This window comes from Dermochelys coriacea, chromosome 1, assembly GCF_009764565.3.
Source record: "Dermochelys coriacea isolate rDerCor1 chromosome 1, rDerCor1.pri.v4, whole genome shotgun sequence".
NCBI lineage: Eukaryota > Metazoa > Chordata > Testudines > Dermochelyidae > Dermochelys > Dermochelys coriacea.
This window is the reverse complement of record NC_050068.2, coordinates 201258782-201274455: the sequence shown is the minus strand read 5'-3', so window position 1 is coordinate 201274455 and position 15674 is coordinate 201258782. Positions and strand designations below refer to the sequence as shown.

Genomic DNA, 15674 nt, shown 5'->3' with positions numbered 1-15674 from the left:
CTGCAGTATCTAGGAGTGGCCTTTCCAGTGCCCTTGTCAGTCAGGGATAAAGCTCACATGTCCTGGCAAAGCTTGTGAACAAAACAGATATAATTCACAGTCTCCATGATTCCATTATTATTATTAACACGGCTGCTACTCTGAAACATGATTAGTGATTTCCCAAGCGTTGCTGCCATATGAGCATCACCCAGGAGAGCAGTTTCATAAGGAAATTAGTGTAATCCCAAATACTGGCCTGTTTCCTTCTGCAAGCATCAGGCTCCTTTAGGCAGCTTGTCCCCATCAGAATTTCCAGTTCCTGACATTTTTGATCCCCTTTTATCATCAGAGAATTTAAATAACCACCTGTGTCCAATATGGTTTCTCTTTGAAGCACCAGAAGAGAGGGTGCTTGAGATAGCAGGAATGGGTAAATGAGGAGGAAAGGGTGTGAGTGAGAGGGGGCTGCATTGTTCAGCAAATTACAGTAGGTAGCATTTTGCTGCCTGTCTCTAAAATGAGAATAATAACAATGACCAAATGTTCTTTATGTTGGACTTAGAAGAACACTGGCTGGTTAAAAATCATATATTCAAAAAATTAAACATTCTTACCTTTGTTATTAATATCACCTTAGATGCTGTTTCTTTGCTTTACATTTTTTCTTAAACAATAAAAATAAGCTAATTTGATTTACTTATTTTAGAGAGTCAGTTCCACTTTCAGTTTCTCATGCACTAGCACATGACTGCAGTGAGTGTGGGTTGCAGACATGAGATTGGAAAATTTCTGAATGGAATGTTCACAAACATGCTAACAGTGACATTTGCATTGGTCTTGGATCTTGGATACTGTGTGAGGGTTCATTAATAAGGCTATTATTTATTTAGCCTTCAGAATGTGGTAAGTTCTTTACAGTCACATATGAAGACACATCTATCTCCAAATTCTTGTTATCTAAACCAATGGCTCTCAACCTTTCCAGACTGCTGTACCCCTTTCAGGTGACTGATTTGTCTTTCTTACCCCCAAGTTTCACCTCACTTAAAAAGGACTTGCTTACAAAATCAGACATAAAAATACAAAAGTGTCACAGCACACTGTCACTGAGAAATTGCTTATTTTCTCATTTTTACCATATAATTATAAATCAATTGGAATATAAATATTGTACTTACATTTCAGTGTATAGTATATAGAGCAGTATAAACAAGTCATGGTCTGTATGAAATTTTAGTTTGTACTGACTTAACTAGTGCTTTTTATATAGCCTGTTGTAAAACTATGCAAATATCTAGATGAGTTGATGTACCCCCTGGAAGACCTCTGCATACCCCTAAGTGTACACATACCCCCTAGTTGAGAACCACTGATCTAAATGGACAAGAGAGGGGAGAGAGAAGCAATATTAAATCAAAATAATTCTTGGGAGAGAGAGAAGTGAACTGAGAGATTAAAAAGATAGTTATTTTTTAGCCAGCTGTAAAAGCAGTGAGAGGTAAATAAGAGAAGTTCTCCTGAGAGCAGGCATTTTGGCCAGTTCCTTTTACTTCCCACTTCTGGTCAGGCAATAAATACCCTCAGACAGCTTTTGTCTTGGTATTACAGCAGTTCTAATCCCAGCTGGTGTAGTGTCAAAAATCCCAAGATGGAGTGAAAATAGGGGAGAAAGTTAATGGATCTCTTTGATTCTTGACCAAGGGTTAGTTCACTTTTGAGAAATGAATGACCTAAACCAAGACCCCAGACACACGAACAGTTGGAATTTTGGAAAGGTTTCAAATCCAAACCGTGGTCCAGATTGGATTTTGCAAATGGCTGCCATCTTTATTAAGGGCTGAACTACAATACCCAGGATCCAACTATGCCCTAACTTTGGGGATTTCAAAATCCAGATCTAGATAGAGGGCCAGAAATTTTTAAACTGCGGCCTCATCATATTACCAGTGTGATGTAAAGATCATTACTATAAGTGAGAATCTGACCCTTAGTGTCTTGTCTAGTTTTTCTTGAAGATTCAAGACACTCATCCATCCCATAGAGATCCTGATAAATGTTTTCCGTGGGGAGTTGATCGTTTCCACGCATAGAGGTGATGCCTTGTGCTCAGTGCCCCTTTATGGTACTTCTAAGATGTTCCCTGTGCCATATATCCAGTGGGTAGATGTTTTAGCCAGCTGTGGAGATGCAGAGGACAAGCCCTGATCTGTCCCTCTGTTTTGTCTCATCCTTTGCTACAGGTAACATCAGTTGCAAGGGGATGACAGAGCGCATTCACAGCATCAACCTTCACAACTTCAGCAATTCTGTGCTCGAGACCCTCAACGAGCAGCGCAACCGTGGCCACTTCTGTGACGTGACGGTCCGCATCCACGGGAGCATGCTACGCGCCCACCGCTGCGTGCTGGCGGCTGGCAGCCCCTTCTTCCAGGACAAGCTGCTGCTGGGGTACAGTGACATCGAGATCCCCTCAGTGGTGTCAGTCCAGTCCGTGCAAAAGCTCATTGACTTCATGTACAGTGGGGTGCTGCGGGTCTCACAGTCAGAGGCCCTGCAGATCCTCACAGCTGCCAGCATCCTGCAGATCAAGACTGTGATCGACGAATGCACAAGGATCGTCTCGCAGAACGTGGGGGAGGTCTACCCAGTGATTCAGGACTCTGGGCAGGAGACGCCCAGGGGGACCCCCGAATCGGGCACCTCAGGGCAGAGCAGTGACACAGAGTCTGGCTACCTGCAGAGCCACTCGCAGCACAGCGTGGACAGGATCTACTCAGCTCTCTATGCCTGTTCCATGCAGAATGGCAGTGGGGAGCGCTCCTTCTACAGCGGAGCAGTGGTCAGCCATCATGAAACGGCCCTGGGGCTCCCCAGAGACCATCATATGGAAGACCCCAGCTGGATTACACGGATCCACGAGCGCTCACAGCAGATGGAGCGGTACCTCTCCACCACTCCAGAGACCACACACTGCCGCAAGCAACCACGTCCGGTCCGGATCCAGACCCTGGTGGGCAACATCCACATCAAACAGGAGATGGAGGATGACTATGACTACTATGGCCAGCAGAGGGTGCAGATCCTGGAGCGTAATGAGTCTGAGGAATGCACTGAGGATACTGACCAAGCCGAAGGCACTGAGAGTGAGCCCAAGGGGGAGAGTTTTGACTCTGGAGTCAGTTCCTCCATTGGGACTGAGCCTGATTCCATGGAGCAGCCGTTCATGGCTAACCTGGGCCGAGAGGGTCAGCAGGAACCTTCCCAAGCAGAGCAAAATGAAGTCCCTGCTGAAGGCACACAGACCCAGCCGCAGCACCTAGATGCCAACACTTCCTCGCCGGACAGAAGCAATGACATTGAAATGGACAGCAAAGTGCTCACTGTCAGTAACAATAGCGAAAAGGGGGCCTTGCAGCCTTCTGTCAACACAACAGTTGCTCAACCATTGCCAAGCACCCAGCTCTACTTACGCCAGACAGAAACCCTCACCAGCAATCTGAGGATGCCGCTGACCCTGACCAGCAACACACAGGTCATTGGCACAGCTGGCAACACCTACCTGCCTGCCCTCTTTACCACACAATCTGCTGGCAGTGGACCTAAACCTTTCCTTTTCAGCCTGCCCCAGCCCTTAGCTGGCCAACAGACACAGTTTGTGACAGTGACCCAGCCTGGCCTGTCAACCTTTACTGCCCAGCTGCCAGCCCCACAGCCCTTGGCCCCATCTGCGGGCCACAGCACAGCAGGTGGACAGGGTGAAAAAAAGCCTTACGAGTGCACTCTCTGCAACAAGACTTTCACCGCCAAACAGAACTATGTCAAGCACATGTTTGTACACACAGGTGAGTGCACGGCCATTTGGCTTATATGTGAGCCCAGGGACAGGCCTTTACAAATACGCAGTTGATTTTGACCTGTATTCCATTTCCCAGTGTGCCAGTGCCTAATGCACACGTGAGACAGCCTTCAGATCCTTACAGGGTTCCAGTTATCTCTGGGCACTGTTACTGCCATGATGAGAATATATCTAATGTTTACTACAACATGGGAAGGGAAAACACTGCGTGCCTGATCCGTCAGCCTTTACTCAGATGAGGAGTCCTATTGAAGTCAGTGAATGAGTAAGGGCCTCAGGACAGGCTCTTGGTTAAGTCTATAGATGGTCCCTTTAGGGATGTAAGGGTGTCAAGGATACAAGAAAGGAAACTCTTCCTATATCAATGAAATGTGTCTTTAGTGACTATCCAAGGAAATAATTCACATGTGATGCCTAGCACAAGTTGATCTTTGATTAAAGGACAAACAAAATGTTACTGGAAACAACATGAGGAATCTTTAACAAAGAGCCATTAAAGATAGAATTTCTCTGTTGGAGGAGGGGTTATTAGTATTGGGTCATTCACTGCTATGTATGTCTGCATGCATGGAATACCTGGTGGTGGTGTGAGGTTCGGTTGGTTGCATTAGTCATGAGTGATGAAGCCATGTCTGAGTTATGCAGATCAGCCTAAATAAGTGCCAAGACAGCCTTGCCAAAATGACCTACAACAGCTTTCCTATACATTCAAAATGTATCTACATTAAAGGCTGGTGTCTTGGGACCTTCTAGGGTTAGAAGCAAAAGATTTGTGTCCCACTGGGAGACTATACTTCCCATTGGGATAAAGCTCCCTTTTCTAGCCTTGTAGAGTCTTGAGATTTCAAAGCAATGACATTTCTTGTATGGAAAAGCTGTCCTTGGTTCAGGACTGAATCTCGGATGTCAGGCAGTTATAATTCTGGGAGAAAATTCCACATTTGAAAGGAGAAGGAAGAAATATTTACCTAGCAGTTATCAACAAAACAGATCCTGTGTGAGCACAGAAATATTAGAATAATATGGATGGGGGGGGGGAATGGGCAGAGTGCAGGAGAGGCAATCACAGGAGAAAGAGAAATGTCTCTCGTGCCTCTCCAATTTCTCACATAGATATCACTTCCACATACCTGGCATATATGTATATATCAAATAGCGTATACATATATTTATTTATATTTTTATATAATTAGCACTTATATGCTATTGTGAATCATGCTCTAAAACATCTAAGATATACGTTATTGGTTATATATACTGTTACTTTATAAACCATATATAAAAGTTCTGTGTCACTGATATATACACTTGCTATATAAACAGTAATTGTTACAGCAGCAATAAGGACTTCTGCCTTGTAAAACCTTATAGGAGATGGTTATTCAGGCTGCTTTAGATAAATCACATGATCAGCATTGAGGACATCTTTCATGCAAATGCATAGAAAGCAGTCTTAAAAATCATCAGGCTGAATTAGAGCCCCTTCCTTGATCCACTCACACACACTATAGAATCGCTTAAGGGTCACCCAGAGTTGGACTGGGCTACAGGGAGCTGTTATGTATAAAAGTATTGTGGCGTTCAGGGTTGACACAGCAAAACAGGCATAGCAGCCCCTTGCCAACCTTCTCTACATGCAGCACTTGTGTCTCAGGATATCTTGCCATCATCAGCTGATACCTATAGTAGTTAATTTGGCAAAACATTAGACTAGTGGTTGAGAAATAGCCAGGATCAACCACAGAAATGCACCCAGGTGAACCAATTCAACATGAGGTTCACCTTGCTTGTCCCAAGTGGAGCATTTCCGTATACATCCTACTTCCAGGCCAAATATAAAGCAAATCAATGGTGAAGCAGTCTTGAATCCAAAGAGTACCAAGTATCTCAGCTCCCTCTTTCCAGTCATGGATATGTAGCTAAAGCCTCTGCATTGGTGGCATTGCCTCACTCAGAAAAATTAGAAAATTTAAGTCACAGAGTGAAATAAACTTAGTTTCATCTCAATTCCCAGAGCTAGAAACAGCTGATCAGGAGGTGCAGGGAGGGAGACGGAGGTGCTGATCAGCGGGGCTGCCTGTGGGTGGGAGGCACTGGGAGCGAGGTGAGAGAGCTGATTGGGGGCTGCTGACGTGTTACTGTGGCTCTTTGGCAATGTACATTGGTAAATTCTGGCTCCTTCTCAGGCTGGCCACCCTTGCTCTAGATGTTCTCAGTCCTGAGTCAGCAAAGATTCTTTTTGTGTGGATTGACGATTTCAAAATTCATATACTTTCAGTGACAAGTGTATCAGTGGGCAAAGAGGCAAAGGGGAACTCTTAACATATTTCCCAAGTGACTTGCATTTCCATTTGGGAGCTAACTGACCTCTGGGATACTCTTGAAAACCGGTACATGGGTGAGCAGATTCCAGGCATACCTGAAAGGAATCTTTAAGAGTACTGTGCAAACTTGACTAGATCCTTGGCCAAACAACAGAAGCCAAGGGAGTAGAAGACCAACTGTGTCCACTGCTTGGATGGCTGGAGGAGTGGCTTCATTGTCAGAGTGCTCAGGCCTGTTAAAAGAATCCCAGAGAAGAAGCTCTAGAAAGGCATCAGAGCAGCAGGGAACAAGTGGGGAACCATAAAATGCACAGGCTATGGATTGGGCTTGCTGTATGAAATGCAGTCCCAAGAGGAAACAATAGGAGACTTTGAGCCCAAATGAGAATTCAGAGACCTGGAGTGTATAAAATATCTGCCCAGCTTCCATGCTTCCAAAAACTAAATGTTGGTGGGGTTTGCTGTAGTACACAAACACACACATACGCATGCCTCACTGCCACACATACAGGATCAATACTCTACTTTGTCTCATGTAGACTGGCATTAACCTATCCAACAGTGCAATTATTTAACTAAGATGTGCAGTATTATGAAATTAAAGCTCTAGAAAACCTTCCTTACACATTTTAAAGCATGTCACTGCTTTTTCCTTCATGTCATGCTTTGATAATTTTTGGTCAGTATCTCATGCCACTCTCCTTAGTGAGATTCAAATATGGGAGAAAGGCCCAAAATGAGGAACACGTGCATTTTAGAAGTGAACGTGACTAAAACTGATATGGGATTCATGTCCTGAAAAGTAATGTTTCCTGTAACCTTAGTTTCTTCTTCAAGTGCTTGTACATGTCCATTCCAATGTAGGTGTGTGCGCACCCTGAGCACAGTTACTGGAATTTTTTCCCCTAGTGGTGTCCATTGGGTCTGGTCTGGTGCCTCCTGGTGCTGCGCACTCATAGTGCCGGTATAAGGAGCCCTGCTGACCTTGCACCCCTGCCCAGTTCGTTCTTACCACCCATGACAGTTGCTGGGACTCCTCTGGTTGCTTCAGCAAACTTCCCAGTGGCTTTTCACTATTTCTAGTGTAAATAGTTAATCAGTTGTTTGTAGTTATTCAGTTTTTAGTTATATTAGTTTTGGACCCTTCCCTGATCATTTAGCGAAGTTCATCTGTCCCCCGGTGCCGGGGCATGCCTCGGCTACCGGGCTTCAAGCCTTTTGCTTCCTGTGGCAAGTCGATGCTATTGAGCAACCCGCACTCGAGCTTTCTCAAGTTCTTGGGAGAGGCTCATAGAAAGGACTGCTGCCAGATTTGTAAGAACTTCAAACCTTGCACAAATAAGGCCCAGGAAGTGAGATTGAAGGTCCTTCTCATGGAAGAAGCTCTGAGACCCGCTTCAGAGCTGAATTGCTTGGACTCGGTACTGAGTAACTCGGCGTCAGTGCGGAGCACTCTTCCCAGCAGGCCAGAGTCTCGGCACCAGTACCCGGCTCCAGTGCCTAAGAAAAAAAACAAGAAGCAGCTGAAGAGAGCTCAATCCCCAGCACCAAATTTGGCCAGACGTGGAGACCGGGATAGAGTGAGATACATGCCAAGCCACTCTTTCACCTCAACACCCGGTACCGGCAACTCTGGCACCTACACAGGCTCTGCTGACTCTGACTCCGGAGGCACCGACCTCGGGCAGGCACCATGGCTCCAGTATGTTTATGGTGCCGTCAACTCCTGAGGCATTCGCAGCAGCCAAGGACCTCCTTTTATTCCCAGTGTCTCCGTCTTTGGCGGTGCCACCAGTGCCATTGAGCGGCAGGGAACCATCTTCTCCCAGCCACTGCCCAGTACCAGGACTATTTTCTAGGGGAAAGCTCTCCTTGATAGCCTGATCGCTGGCTTCACCATTGTGGTACCGATCTCCAGCACCAACAGGGTCCACACTGCCCCGGTTGCATCACTGAGACTCCTCGTCATCGGAGTCGGAAATGGTGTCGTACTTCTCTTGCCCTCACAGCCGCCCACGCTACTCCCTGAAGCACTCCTACTCCTTTATGGCACCAAATGTAGGGATGCCACCAAGTGCATGGCCCTTCTGGAATCCGTGGCGGTTCCCTCCAGCCCAGGGATCTTTCTCAAGATGCTCCTACTTGATGGCCTCTGAGAGCAAAGCACCACCAGTGCCTTTCCAGGAGATTCCTGATCTAGACTCTGGTACGAGCCCGGTACCGAACTTCAAGAGGAGGCTCTGTGGGTCTGGGGCAAAATGGAAGGAGGGGTGGAGGTTCCCCAGCTGGTGCTGGCTTCCTTCTACTTCTCCCTGGATGAGGCTGTGGTGACAGCTGGTGTGTCTCCTCCCCAAGATAACCACAAAGCTCTCCTGGTGGCCTCAAAGCGGATGGCCTCAAATCTGGGCATCCAGGCAGACATGGTCAAGGAGTCCTCTCATAGCCTACTGGACATCCTGATGGCAGTGGGCCACTCAGTGAAGCTATCATGGACCCAGTTAAGGTGTTGTGGTAGACCCCCACATCCCTTCCTCCCACGGAAAGCATACAAAGCGGCATTATTTCATGACGGAGGAGGGTTACGAGTTCTTACACTCACATCCCCCTCCAGGATACCTGGTAATTTCAACTGCTAATGAAAGAGATTGCCAAGGGCAGTCGGGAGCAATGCCTACAATGAAGGACGCCATAAAACTAAACTTGTTTGGCAGAAAGGTGTATACTACAGGAGGGCTGCAACTTCACATAGCAAACCAGCAGACACTACTGGGATGCTATGACTTTAATATGTGCGATGCCATCCAAAAGTTTAAAGACTGGCTGCCTCAAGGAGCCAGACAGGAGTTCTCTTCGCTGGTCAATGAAGGAAAAACAGTAGTAAGGGCCTCCTTACAGGCAGCCCTGGACATGTCTGACTCTGCGGCCAGATCCAGGCCTTAGCTGTAACTATGTGTAGGAGCTCATGGTTGCAGTCGTCTGGGTTTCCTCAGAAGATTCAGCAAATGCTCAGAATCTCCCTTTTGAAGAATCTCATTCTTCTCGGAGCAGACTTGATGCTAAACTCCTAAGGACTTCAGGGCGACCTTGACATCCCTGGGGTTGTATACGCCAGTGACTTCTAGGAAACATTACAGGCCCCAACAAGCAGACCAGTACTTTGCCCGATCAGCCCAGCAGGACCCACAGAGGAGAAAGAACAGGCAAGGTGGAGCATGCTCTTCCCCTATGTGTCGGGAAGCAATTCATCTGTGGGAGTTCTGCATAGCACATTCAATCCATCTCACGGCTTTTCACCTCCTGGGAGCGCAGAACAAGCTGGTGAATTCCCTCAGCAGGTCCTTCTCCACTCACCATGAACATTTCCTTTGGCCAGACGTTGCAAGGATCATTTTCCAACAATGGGGAACTCCCCCATTAGATCTACCCGGATCAACAGGAAATGCCACCAGTTCTGCTCTCTGCAAGGCCACAGCCTGGGGTCTCTGATGGACAGTTTCCTGCTACAATGGACAGATCGTCTGTATTACATCTTTTCATCCTTTCAGATTTTGGAGATTCGTGCCCTCATGATTTTCTTTAAGAATAAGGTGCAGCTGCATATGCACCCAGCTTTCCTTCCAAAAGTGGTTTTGCAATTTCACTGCAGTCAAGCTTTCTACTGTGTTCTTCACAAAATCGCATTCAAACAGGGAGGAGCAACCTCTACACTCTTTAGATGTTAGACTGGCCCTGACAATCTATATACAAACAACCGAGCCATTCCGTAGATCTGCTCAGCTATTCATAGTGGTAGAGGATTCTCAACTCACTGTGCCATCACCCAGCAGGTCAGAGATGATGCCAGCTTTGACTGTTGCTGTCAGCATGTTCATGAACTCCGAGTCTACCTCTTATGCAACTGCTTGGGAGTCACCTACATTGGAATGGACATGTGCAAGCACTTGAAGAAGAAAAAACAGTTACTAACCTTTCTGTAGCTGCTGTTCTTCGAGATGCATTGCACATGTCCATTCCAAGACACGACCCCATTCCTGTCTAGTCAGAGTCAGCTGGTAAAGAAGGAATTGAGGGAGCACAAGGTCAACAGGGCCCTTTATACCAGTGCTACCAGGGGCACCAGAGCCGATCCGATGGACACCACTAGGGGAAAAAATTCTGGCAACTGTGCTTGGGGTGTGCACACACCTACACTGGAATGGATATGTGCAACACATCTCAAAGAACAAGAGTTACAGAAAGGATAGTAACCGTTTTTTCATGGTTCTGCTTGTTTTGATGCAAATAATTCTCAGTAAGAAAAGGTGATAGAAGGATTGTTTGGTAAGGAAATAAATTTGCATCTGAAAAAATATTGACTTATTTGTGAGATTCCTAGGAGAGAAGACCCCACACAAAGATTTTGAAGCAAATGACGGGATAAATACCGTATCACAATATATATGAGGATATAATAATGCAAACAGGAGCAAACATAGAGGGAGAGCAGGAGAATACATTTTCCTGGCTAGGAAACTATTGACCATCTGAAGCCAGGGAACAGGAGTTCAGAAGGATATGAAATGGAGAATTTCCTGGTTGACGCAGATAAATTATTGAAAGTGTGGAGGACGCATTGGAATGGGTTGGTTTCTGCTCCCATTGAAATCAATAGGCAAAACACTTATTTGCTTCAATGGGAGCAAGATTGGTTCTGCGGAGATATAGTTCAGATGATCTGGTTAATCGAGTTACAGACACAGTTAGATAATCCCATCTATGCAGCAGACTCACCATGCTAAAGCCTCGTTACAGCCTGACAGTTGTGTTACAGATGTGCTTAGAAACAGAGTCAAAGTGCTGGAAATTCACATGTTTAGGAATCATGTGTTTACCATGTTTTGCATTGAGTCAGTCACACTACCTGCTATTACCTTTTTAAAAAACATAAGTGGAGTAAGAGATCCTTAGTTTTGTATATTTGTACAATCCAGACTAATGCACTTGCATTGAGAAGGAGGTAAAATGGGGAAGTGCAAATGGGGGATATCAACAGGCCTCTGCTTCATTTGCTCAGAAAGCTCAATTGCACGATGTATGTGGTCATCACACCCAGCAGTTCTCTTTCTACCAATCTCATCAAGGATCTCGGGGATCAAAACCCTGACTGTTTGCCACACCAGATGGGAAGGAAGCTCTCCTTCAGCCGCGTTTATCTATGCAGATTATTGCAAACCTGTGACCCTGATGACTGGCAACGGTTGCTAAACCTTTTGCTTAAATCCTAGATGAAAGAATTTGTTATTTGGAGAGGCAGAGATGAAAACAAGTGGTATAAATTTGTACCACATTGGCGTACACTGCAGGAGAGAGGAACTGCTTTTGCCAATAATTTTGCAAACTATGGGACAGATTCACCACTGATTTAAGGAAGTGCAATGCCTGAAGACAATGGAGTTGCACCCACTTACACTAGCCACTGATTTGGCCCCATGCATTCTTTGTCTATTCAACTGCAAAGTAACTGGAGAGGAATAAAGGCTCATAATAAAAGTATAAGCCCTTCCCTGCCCAGTCTGAATTAAATGATCTTTTCTGACACAGAGTTTGAGCCGTATACTGTAATCTCATAGCACAAGCAAGCAATTAAATGTTGCCAGTGACACGTTCTTGTCTCTGCACGTTGATATGAGACTATGCCATATTACAGTTTAAAGTAGCCAACACATATACTTTAAGAGAAAGCGGAAATATCCCTTCAAAAATATGAAGCATCTCCAGGGGCTAGGAAATTGGTGAGTGACCAATGGCAAAAAACAAAAAAAGTGCCATTACAATCTTTTTAAATTAAATGTTAGAATCCCTCTCAATGACAATAAATTCTTGGCATGATGAATTAAAACACTTGACTACCCCAAATATGATTTAAGAAATAAAGTTAAGGAGTTACGGTTTTTAGTGTGGCATTTAGGGATTTAGATGAATGATAAGATGTGGAGTAAAAAGAAAAGGAGTACTTGTGGCACCTTAGAGACTAACAAATTTATTAGAGCATAAGCTTTCGTGAGCTACAGCTCACTTCATCGGAATGCATCCGATGAAGTGAGCTGTAGCTCACGAAAGCTTATGCTCTAATAAATTTGTTAGTCTCTAAGGTGCCACAAGTACTCCTTTTCTTTTTGCGAATACAGACTAACACGGCTGCTACTCTGAAACCTGGAAGATGTGGAGTGAATATCATGAAAACATTGCCTGATAGTACAGTATATGAGACTGGGAATTGTCTCCCAAAGTAAGGGGTGGAACATCGCATGGAACAATTGAAGCTAATCTGGACAAATCTATCACATATACTGGACTAAATGATGCCCTCAGTGGCACCCTTCTGGTCACTGGGTTGCCTGGATCATATTGAGGGAAAACTTAGACCTGCTGTAGGGAAAGATCTTAGATTGGCTGTGGGTGGAGAATACACTGTGATAAGAGGGCCACATCCCAAATTCCCATGATTTTTGGTGTTCAATTGAAATGACAGTCACACAGTTTAATTCTCGTGTCTGTCATGCTGGAGATGTAGCCATTGTATGAGCTTTTACTTTGTGCAGCTGGCCCAAGAATTTTTGTGTGTTCAAATATCCTTTGTAGTTATTCTTGCAAATTGTTTAGCTGCCATATTTGACCAGAACCCCAAGGAGCAATAATTTTAAACCTCTCTTATGAAATAATAATCCTTTGCCCTTCTCTAGCATCTTCCACTTGAGAATCTCAAAGCACTTTACAAACATTAATGTATTAAGGGTCACAGCTCCCATGTGAGGTGGGTCAGTATCATTATCCCCGTCCAATATTTACAGGTGGAGAAACCGAGGCACAGAGAGATGAAGTGACTTGACCAAGGCCAGCCAGGAGGTGAGCGCTAGAAAACAAGAATGAAACACATTTCCTAATTCCCAGCCCTGTGCTCAGAGACCAACTGTAGCTGAGTGGTTAGAACATGCGGCGGGAAGCAAGGGAGAGTTGGGTTCTCTTCCTGACTCTGTCAGCGACTTGCTGTGTGACCTTGGACAAGCCATTAAGGTCCAGATTTTAAAAGGTATTTAGGCATAGCTGTGCTCAGTGATGCAACACCAAACAGATTTAAGAGCCTGCATCTCATTTCAAAAGGGAGTTAGGCACACTTAGGAGCCAAAATCCCATTGACAGCTTGATGGAATTTAGAGTCCTACATTCCTAACTTGCTTCTGAAAATGAGATATAGTCTTCTGAGTCAGCTAGGCTTTGCAATGCTGAGCACAGCAATGCCTAAATACCTTTAAAAATCTGGGTTGAATCTCTTTCACCCTCTGTTTAATTGGGATAATGATCATCCCTTTTGTAAAGCATTTTGAGATCTATAGGCGAAAAGTATTGTTTATGTCCCAAGTTTTGTATTATTATTAACAAAACCATTCTTCCTCCCCCAGATCATGTCTCCAGAGATCCCAGAAAGACCTGGAACTATTCCAGAGAGCCTCACTGAACTGAGCTTAATTTGTTAAAAAAGAATTTTGTCTGTTTATTTGTTTATATTTCTCTCTCTCTCTGGTACTGGGCAGGTGAGAAGCCCCACCAATGCAGCATCTGTTGGCGCTCCTTCTCCTTAAAGGATTACCTAATCAAACACATGGTGACGCACACTGGCGTGAGGGCCTACCAGTGCAGCATCTGCAACAAGCGCTTCACCCAGAAGAGCTCCCTCAACGTGCACATGCGCCTCCACCGTGGGGAGAAGTCCTATGAGTGCTACATCTGCAAGAAGAAGTTTTCCCACAAGACCCTTCTGGAGAGGCATGTGGCTCTGCACAGTGCCACCAACGGCACGACCGGCGCAGCAGGCACCGGCACCAGGGCTGTCCCTGCCGGGGTGGTGGCCTGCACAGAGGGGACCACGTACGTCTGCTCTGTCTGTCCAGCTAAGTTTGACCAAATCGAGCATTTCAACGACCACATGAGGATGCATGTGTCAGACGGATAAGTAGAATCTCTGTCTCTTTGTTATGAACAAAAAAAAAAAATAGAAACAACAACAAAAAAGCTATGGCACTAGAATTTAAGAAATGTTTTTGTTTCCTTTTTACCTTTTTCTTTCTTCCTTTTTTTTTCTTTATTTTTAGTTTTGTTGTTTTTGTACTACATGAAGAACTGTTTTTTGCCTGCTGGTACATTACATTTCCGGAGGCTGGGTGAATAATAGTTTTCCCAGCCTCCCTTGGATGGTGGCCTTAAGGCCAGGTAGTGCTTCAGGAGCTCCACTGGTTGGATCTCTAGCTACTGGCCTCTAAATACAACCCTTCTTTACTACAAAAAAAAACAAACAAAAAAATAACAAAAAAAAATTAATTTTTTTTTCTCACTTGTGAAGAGCACTACAAAAAAACAAAACAAGAGTATATTACGAAATCTACAAGGCCTACTGTCGTTTTAAGTACACCGCTTGCAGTGTTTCAATGGACGTAATTCACAATTCTGACCGCTCTCGGACTTCACAGTATCCAGTTAGAACTGTGGAATATATCACTATTGGTTGAACAGCAACCAGACGAAACAAGGCCCTGCTGGTTTCCACCATTTGTCTGCTTTATCTTTATCTTTATCTTTATCTTTATCTCTCTCTCTCTCTCTCTCTCTCACACACACACACACACACACACACACACACACACACACACACACTAAAAGGGCTGAGGGGAGAGGGCTTGGATTGGATGGTGCAGTGTCCCTTCGGTATCAGGAATAAGAATCACAGCTTCTTCTCCTGGATTCTGCTCCATCCCACGCTCTTTAGCTCACCCTCCCAGCCCGCTTTCCCCTCACCACCAAAATCACCTTTGAGCAGACACCAGGAAGATTCAGACAACAAGCAACAGTGGCTTTCTTTTGTAATTTATTCAGTGTCTTCGCTGAGCCCAGAGCCTCAGCACAATCAAGAGGGACTTTCACGGAAGGCAAAGAGAAACGCAGAGAAAAACAAATATAGAGGTTTGCAACCTGCGAATTGAGGTACAAGAGAAGGATTAGTTCCCACAATCTTTGCAAAAAAAAAAAAAAAAGTTGCGTCAGGATTTATTCTTGTGGAAGAAAGAGAAATAGAGGGTGGGTGGGAGGGGATAATTTAAAAAAAAGAGTTCTTGGGACTTTTTTAATTGAAAATTTTATAGAGGGGCAAAAGTGACGTTTACCAGATAGAATGCTGATTTTTTTAAATATATTTACAACAGTATTTGTGTAAAAAAAACAAACAAAAAAAGTGAGATTGCTAAAAGTAATTTTTCTTTGTTTTTTTTTTGTTTTGCGTACACTGCCACTAATATCGTCTCTTTTATTATATATATACATATATATGTGTGTGTGTGTGTATGTGTGTATATATATATATGTATATATATAAACTTTTAAATTGAGACTGTTAGGGTTAGCTAACCTGCTTCCAGATAGAGGGAGGGTGGGGGAGTGATCCTGATTTTTGATTTAAAAAGAGGAAGGATGTTTCTTTATTT

General features: G+C 44.6%; 1 protein-coding gene across 22 annotated transcripts in view; it reads left to right on the top strand.

Moving 5' to 3' along the window:
* Positions 1 to 14520, top strand: part of ZBTB20 (zinc finger and BTB domain containing 20) — a 636327-nt gene extending 621807 nt beyond the window's left edge. For all 22 annotated transcript variants that reach the window (XM_043512102.1, XM_043512062.1, XM_043512053.1 and 19 more), the window contains 2 exons: positions 2223 to 3824; positions 13734 to 14520. In XM_043512102.1, the coding sequence (XP_043368037.1) occupies positions 2223 to 3824; positions 13734 to 14152 (2021 nt within the window). In that variant the 3' untranslated portion in view covers positions 14153 to 14520. The remainder of the gene's footprint in view (positions 1 to 2222; positions 3825 to 13733) is intronic.
* The last annotated feature ends 1154 nt before the right edge of the window (positions 14521 to 15674 follow it).